The sequence below is a fragment of the Lepisosteus oculatus genome, chromosome 4, assembly GCF_040954835.1.
Source record: "Lepisosteus oculatus isolate fLepOcu1 chromosome 4, fLepOcu1.hap2, whole genome shotgun sequence".
NCBI classification, from domain to species: Eukaryota; Metazoa; Chordata; class Actinopteri; order Semionotiformes; family Lepisosteidae; genus Lepisosteus; species Lepisosteus oculatus.
The window spans coordinates 64,475,712-64,483,918 of NC_090699.1; the positions used below are offsets into that span (position 1 = coordinate 64,475,712).

Sequence of the window (8,207 nt, forward strand, 5' to 3'; positions counted from 1 at the left end):
TGCAGTCACTGTGGGTCCTAATGCCCCAGTATAGTGGTGGGGACGCTATACCATAAAAAGGTGCTGTGCTGCCTTTCGGGTGAGACATAAAACCAAAGTCCTGACCTGAGGTCTTTCTCAAAAAGACAAGGGGTGTAACACTGGTGTCCTGGCCAAAGTTGGCCCTTTACCCATCATGGCCTCCTAATAATCCCCCTCTCTGAACTGGCTTCATCACCCTGCTCTCCTCCCCCCTGAGACTGGTGTGTGGCGAGCGGACTGGCGCATCATCCAGGTGGGGCTGCACACTGGTGTCGGTGGAGGAGAGTCCCCATTACCTGTAAGGCCCACTGAGTGGAGTGTCCAGAAAAACTCTGTGTAAGTGTAATAAGTTAACATACAAACTTCACACAGAAGAGGAACACGAGGTCCAGAATCGAACCCAGGGCACCAGTTTTGCAAATCAGCTATGCTAACCTTGCACCACCATGCCAGCCCATCGGGATACAACACTCAAAAAATAATTTCCTCCGGTTCTCTAAGAACCAGCGGCTACCACCCTTACCAGCGCGTTGTCTAGTGACTCCGCCATAGTAAGACTCGGCTCACCGAGGAAGAAGCTAGTCACATCTCGTCTTCAGAGATGTCCAGACCCACTCCGCCGGACAGCCTCCCAGTGCACTGATTCAGGAAGCTTCACGTAAAAACGCGGCGTATCTGGCCTATTCAGGAATATAAGCCGCCATTTCAGAAAGATACGTATTAAAACGTTTGCGTCCACCTCCAGAAATATCGGGATGTACGAAAACAAGGTGTTTTGTACAGTTTCGCAGGTTTACCTACAGGTTTAGTCCGGAGGAAAAACTAGGCCACTCAATGGGGTCACAATTGCAAACAAAGGCAATTCACGCTGTAGCTGTGTAACTCAGTCGGACAATTAGAAGCTGATTATCAGAGGCAGCCGTAAGTCATTATGATAGTTTTCCCTTTACGTCGTCACTGGCAAAAGGGAAGACGTTTAATCTATGAAAGGTTTCCTAATCTATAGCTCTTCTAATCCATTTTATATAGAATATCTTTAGGGAGTCGGTACTAATTTTTTAAACACCCAATTTCAGACCCTCCGATAAAGACTGTCCATTGTCAAATAAAAACACCTTGACGTGCACGATCTCTTCGCTCAATGACGTGCGAGAATCGTTTCTTTCAACAGAAAGCGAAGTGAAGAGTTGCTCTCGTATAATGCAATTCATTGAATTTCTCGCGGCATTCCGCTTTAAAACAATAATATCTCATGGCTATCGACCCGTCCTCTATTGCAGGGAACGTAAGATGAGATTTTTTTTTTTAATCTTATGATAAAACAATATCGAGTCGTTTTTTTTCCCCCGAAAGCAAATTGTATCAAGCAGACTCACAGGAAAAACATTAAGTAACACGCCCCTTTAATGGAAGAGAAATACCGTACAACAAAGCGGGCTTCTACGAGCCACACGTGAGAATATCTCTACACACGGAATTCTTTTTTAACTCTTAATTGACCATGTAAATGGATTTATTTTACACAGAACCTATGTCCATTATCGCAAGCGGCATTAAAAGCCACTGTCTGCACTGAAAGCGCTGTAGTGTTGGAACTACAGAATGTGATGGTTTCCTAACCAGCAAAGTGAGCATTTACGATATATCCAAACAGCAATCCTAATCATTTCTATGGTTTTAAATTCAGGTTTTGAGCCTAGCCTCGTGTATTATAATCTCTTCTTCTACAATGTTTTTTTTTACCAAATAAATCTTTGAAGTTGAGATGCTTTAAAAAGGTGTCAATTAAAACCACTTAGGTCGGTTTTTGCGTGATCATGAATTTTATTCCTTGGTTCTTTAAATGATCGAAAGCATTTTTAAAAAACTAGATTCGCTGAAATCGGTGGGGTTTATCCACGTAACGGACGTGATAAATATATAATTTAATGCATTCCAACTCGCACGATCACAAAAGCTCGCCTTGAAATCCCACAAAAGTAACACGGTCGGTTGGCACTGAACGTTGAGGTCGCCACTCGGCTCATCGTGTTCTTGCACGACACTGTCAAATACCTTTATGTCACCCTTCCAAAGTTTATATTAAATCGCGGATTTCATTAAACAGGAACGGGGGAGAGTGCAGCAATTATTGCGTCGCTTTCGGTGTGCAGGAGGCTCTGCATCATAAATCAAGGCAGTCTTTCAACGCTCAGGCGGATACAAGCATCTCGCCAAAATGTGTAACCCACATCAGACACTGCCGTTCTGCCTACTACGCTCCGTCAAGCGGTGTAGTACAGTAAAAAGCGAACAACGCCGGTGTTTGAAACGTCTCGTCACCAGAAATGCCATGCAACCCTGGATAATAAATCCGGATATCACTACTGATGGGCATGCGGTTCATTCATAATTTTTACGTCTGAAACGAACCCCGTCGTTCTAAAACCCGAAAAGCCGATAACATCGCAGTTTGCCCCCAATCCACCCCCAAGCCCGAAATCATTGCATCGGGTAATATCAAAACACCTGCGTCTTTTTCTTTAACCATAGTGTGTTTCATTTGACTGCACACGGACGGCACCCGTTGCAAGCCAAGCGGGTCTTATTCCGCGGACGACACCCCGGGGGTTCGGGTAATGCACCGGGGCTTCAAATGCCTGCCGCCTGCTGTCCTCGGCTCTACCTGTTAATCCGTGCCCCGGCTCCGGCCGCTGGTCCTGCCCCGGCAGCACCTCCATTGCTGGGCTTGGTGAGCTGTCCAGAGCCCGGCGGTGCTGAAATGGAAGCCGGAGTCCCTACGGTTGAGCCAGCCGAGCCTACTTCTCCGGGTTGGCCGCCCCCCTCAAGGCTGGCTTCATTCCCCATGGTCTCGGGCGAGGAGACGGGAGAGAGTGAGGATTTATTTTTCTTATCTTATTTTATTGAGGAACCGTGCATTAAATTAAAATGTAAAAAAAAAAAAATTGGGATAAGAGAACTCAACGCTGCTCCTCTTCCGCCATCATCGCCTTACAAGCCAGCAGCCCGCACTGAGCACGCGCGCTCTGACGCCGGCGCCGCCGAGCGCGCTCCCGTGGCGAGGGGACGGTCCCCCCCGGCAGGTGTCCGCGGGGGGGGGGGGGGGGGGTCACGCGTGTGCGAACGCGTCGGGGACGAGCGGCGGGCACGCTCACGCCGCTGAAAGGGACAGCGACCTGGTCGGTGATGTTGCCGGAACATGAAAAGTATGGCTCTGTATTGACAACCGCTTACACATGCAGATGTCTTCTGCAAACACACTCGTGGGGGGGGGGTGGAATATCGCTTCACCCAGTCCAGTGAATTGATTCTGGAAGATGTCCATTAGGTGAGACGGATAGTTATAATAATTAATAATAATTGCTTACACTTATATAGCACTTTCTGGACACTCCACTCAAAGTGCTTTACAGGTAATAGGGACTCCCCTCCACCACCACCAATGTGCAGCCCCACCTGGATGATGTGCCATAGTGCGCCAGAACGCTCCCCACACACCAGCTCTCAGTGGGGAGGAGAGCAGAGTAATGAAGCCAGTTCATAGAGGGGGATTATTAGGAGGCAATGATTGGTAAGGGCCAATTGGAAATTTGGCCAGGACGCCGGGGTTACACCCCTACTCTTTTAGAGAAACGCCCTGGGATTTTGAATGACCACAGAGAGTCAGGACCTCGGTTTTACGTCTCATCCGAAGGACGGCGCCCGTTTACAGTATAGTGTCCCCATCACTATACTGGGGCATTAGGACGCACATGGACCGCAGGGTGAACGCCCCCTGCTGGCCCCACTAACACCTCTTCCAGCAGCAACCTTAGTTTTTAACTTTAGTTATGACCAGATAACGACTTGGCTAGAGATGTGTAAAGGTCCTACAGTGCTTGTTTATTTTCTGGTGCCTCAATGTTATCTGCGTGAGACTGGGACTGTGGGAGGAGACAGGAGCACCCGGAGAAACCCATGTGAACAGAGGGGGAACATGCAGACTCCACACAGACAGCACCCCAGGTGTGTAATTGAACCCAGGGCCCCAGCGCTCTCAGGCAGCAATGCTGATCTCTGTGCCACCAAGGCCCCTCTACAAATTATGTTTCCATTTCTTATTAAAAGGTCGTATTTGAAGGGGGAATGACTGCTTTGAATCTGAAGCTTAGCTCTCGGGCGACTGTAAGCGAACGGAGACTGAAGCGTCTCCGGCCGTCCAGGGTGCTGTGTGAGGTCTCCCTGCCCTACACAACATCCTACACAAGAGGACGTGCAAGACTGGGTTTATATAACTCCTGGCCCCCAGCTGCTCGAGCCCTCTTTGATGACAGGATAAACAGGAAGCCCCCAAGCTGCACAGAGAATCCCCTCTGTTGTGATGCCAAGTTCCCCTCCACAGCGCGGTTCAAAATGAATAAAACATAACACTTGCAAGGCATCTCAAGGTTACACAACTCCTTGAAACTTCCCCCAAATTCACACAGTCAGACAGGAGGCTCACCTGATTGGTATTCATGAAATTATGCACAGACGGCCATACATCTTCGTTCAGTCCTCACAGACACAATCTCTCATTTTGACAGTCTCACTTATCGATATTACAGAGCAGGTCTCCACAGGGGATTAAAATGAGTTGTCGGCCAAAGAGCTGCTCTTCATCTGGAGTTGGGATTGGGATTGGGATTGGGAGAATCCCACCAGATCGATTGACAGATTGATCGATGAGCACAGAGGAGGCCATGTGGTTGTCCCTTCTACTGAGCACGAGACAAAAAAAAAACACGCTGAAAGAAAACTGCTGCCCTTTCCAGTTCCTCCATAGGAACCTGGCTCTGAAAGTAGACTCGAAACTCCAATCTAATGCACTCCGTCCATCCATCGTCTGATTGCGTCTCCCAATTCAGAGTCGCAGGGAAGCCAGAGTCTGTCCCTGCAAGCTACAGGTGCTCGGCAGGGTACACCTTGGGCAGGACGCCAATCACAGGGCAGACAGACACAAACCAGGGCCAATTTTCCCAGGAGCCAATTGATCCATCAGCATGTCTCTGGACTGCGGGAGGAAACTGGAGCAACCGGAGAAAACCCACACAGACAGCACCTCAGGTCTGGAGTTGAACCCAGGGCCCAGTGCAGCAAGGCAGCTGTGCTATCACCCAACACTTCCATTATTTCCAGTGCCTTAACAAGAGTGATTTTAGTATTTGTATGCTAACTAATTGAGTTAGCATACAAATGAATAATAATGAATTTATCAGGTCTATTCTAAAGTGTTTTGTTGCAAAAGATTTCTTCCAGCTTGCAAGAGGAAGCCTGCAAGAGGAATGTGCTCTTCTGTGACTGGCTGCTACTACAGTTGTCCTGTAGAGGGCGCCTTAGCTGCCAGTGCCTCCTGCCGTTCTTTCTTCTGCGCTGATAATATTTTGAAACCCACCGAACGGCAGGTTTCCTAGTCCTCTTTAACGCTCCGAGAGGAAAACAACAAGTCATGAAAGGATGAAATAAAACTTTGAGGCCTGCAGTTCGCTGTCATAGGCTTAAAGGATCCGCGAAATAATCGCGTGTTCCCAAGTCAAAAATCGGCTACTGCTCATCTCTGCCGTGCTTCTCGGTGTCTTAATCGAACTAATTTATCGATCAGTTCTCTTTTACAATGAAGATATTCTTACTTATCGGGAATGTGGACTACAAGAACTCGATATGTCACAGAGGCAGGTCAGAAGCTGTAAAAATCTATCCAAATTCAGTTGCTAATTTTCAGCATGATCAAAATCCTGAGGAAGGCATACATACACAGAGAAATAAATCGGTCCCCAGACCTGCGAGGCGACTTCGTCTGGGTTGTGTGTCTTTGGTTGGTTTTAATTAGAAATAAAAGTTCATAGAGAATCGTGCTTTACACTCTGTTGCGTTTACCAGCGGAAGGTGCCATATTTGTTCCAAATTGACAAATGATTTTAAGAAGCGCCTACGAGAGCAGTTGTCTTCTCTGCGGCATATCATGTTGAACAAAGGCGTTTTTATTGGGGTGGCCAGGTAATATTCGCTGCAACAATAAACTACTAGTATTCCTTTGGGTTGGTCATTGTCTCCCTCCGTGACTGCTTATTCCGAATCGTATGGAACCACAGGCCTAATTTGCTCTGTAGCGCAGTCCTGCGTTTCGATTATGCAAGAGGACTTCTGAACGGCTCGCTATATCACCGCCTGTACTGCAGATTCAGGATCAGTGGCAAAGGAGAAGCAGCAAGCAGCTCCCATCTGCTCTGGATGAGTGACGACTCCGTTTGCGGTACATTTTCTTACCGACTGGAATTTTACCCACTTCCCAAAACCCAAGGCTTAGTGTCCAAGGTCTGTTAAACTGGCATTCACTCCTGGACCTGGAGGGGCTCCGTGCTGCAGGTTCTTACAGTACGTCCAGTATGACTTATCTCCCCCGCGTACAGACCTGGGAAACAGCGGTGAGGCAGGCCGATTACCCGAGCAATTAGTGCTGAAGTTGTCATTATGATCCTGGCTAAATGTCGCTGTCCTTAGCACCTCTCACGCAAACGTACAGAAAGGTGGGGGGACAAACAGCACCAACGATGTCTCAATCAAAAGGCACTTTATTTCCCCCCTGGACACCGGACAGCCCTGTGTCCTACAACTCGAAAGAAACGGGGTCACCAAAACAGGACGGGGTGTCCCTGTGTTCTCGATTCACCTCGTGCAAAAGGGGACAAAAACCTACAAGCACTGTCATAGCCGCAGTTTTTACAGGAATGTGTCAGCAGCAAGCAACTGTGCAGTTCCCTACATCCCAACAATACATAACTGCACACTGCACCGCGGAAACAGACACGCCCCTCACTGAGCGAGTCCCAGGGAGTTAACTGAGCCGAGTCCTGTCTGTAGGGGGTCCACGAGTCTGTGAAAGACCGGACTGGGATAAGCCTTTCATACCGTCCGATTTCATATCCGACTGCTTTCGGCTCCTAGACGTGTCGGATGTCGCCCTGTGACTAAAGCGTCTCACACGTCGCTTAAGATCTGTGAGCAGAACAAAAAACTGCCAACGGTTCCAGTCGAGCCATGAATGAAGGATTCAGAAGAAAGAACGAAGGATCGATTTAATTGATTGATCGATTTAAGAGCTCGGCTGAAAAGAAAGCCAGTTTGGGACCCCCCTGTTTTAGACGACAATCCTTGAAAGATTTACTGCGCACTCGCATAAGAATACTCGCACATAACACACTTTATGAACCTTAGCAAGAAAAAGGGGACGACAAGGTAAGAAACCCTGCTGTCATTCCGACATCTAGTGGGATCTTGCAGTCAGTGCACCATCGTGCGATGTTTTCAGCCTTCACAAACGGGAGAACAGCAGAATTTTATAATGTAATGTAATGTTTCTTTATTAGCCCTATACAATTTCTTGCATTAGGAATGCGTCTTTTCGCATACCCCAGCTTTTTCTCCAGGGAGACACAGACACAGAGACAGGGAGAGATTTATGTTTTTATATTCTGCTGTTCTGTCATTACATGGGCAATTCACCCACAGAGAAAAAAAAAAACTGGATCACGATTTTGCCAGCAGTTTTGTAGCTTCGCATGGCCTAATACCTCTTCTCCCCGGGTTACATAAGGGTTCCCTATTTACCTAATTCGAATTTTATGCAAGTCGGAAATACCCGTTTTTCAGCAGTTGGGTGAACACGCATAGATAACTAGTGTTCATGCTATTGCTATACTGTATGAACCCTATATGTACCCCAGCCATATCACCCTGCAGTTCATAACTGGCAGCCCACTGAAGCTCAGCAGGTGTGAGCCTGGTCAGTAGCTGGAAGGGAGACTCCTGGGAAAGCTAAGGCTGCTGCCGCTGCTGGAAAAGGTGTCAGTGGGGCCAGCAGGGGGCGCTCACCCTGTGGTCTGTGTGGGTCCCAATGCCCCAGTATAGTGACGGGGATACTTTACTGTAACAAGGCACCGTTCTTTGGGAGATGTGTAAAACCGTGGTCCTGACTCTCTGTGGTCATTAAAAATCCCAGGGTGTTTCTCGAAACAAGTAGGTGCTTCCCCCTGGACTTTACCCATCAGGGCCTCCTGATAACCCCCCTCTCTGAACCGGCTTCATCACTCTGCTCTCCTCCCCACTGAGAGCTGGTGTGTTTGGAGAGTACTGGTGCATCATCCAGGTGGGGCTGCACACTGGTGGTG

General features: G+C 48.2%; 1 protein-coding gene across 2 annotated transcripts in view; it reads right to left on the reverse strand.

The window, feature by feature from the left end:
- The window catches only part of bsna (bassoon presynaptic cytomatrix protein a), a 165,129-nt gene extending 162,096 nt beyond the window's left edge, over positions 1–3,033 (reverse strand). For both annotated transcript variants that reach the window (XM_069189520.1, XM_015348064.2), the window contains exon 1: positions 2,687–3,033. In XM_069189520.1, coding sequence (XP_069045621.1) covers positions 2,687–2,868 — 182 coding nt within the window. In that variant the 5' untranslated portion in view covers positions 2,869–3,033. The remainder of the gene's footprint in view (positions 1–2,686) is intronic.
- Positions 3,034–8,207: the final 5,174 nt, after the last annotated feature.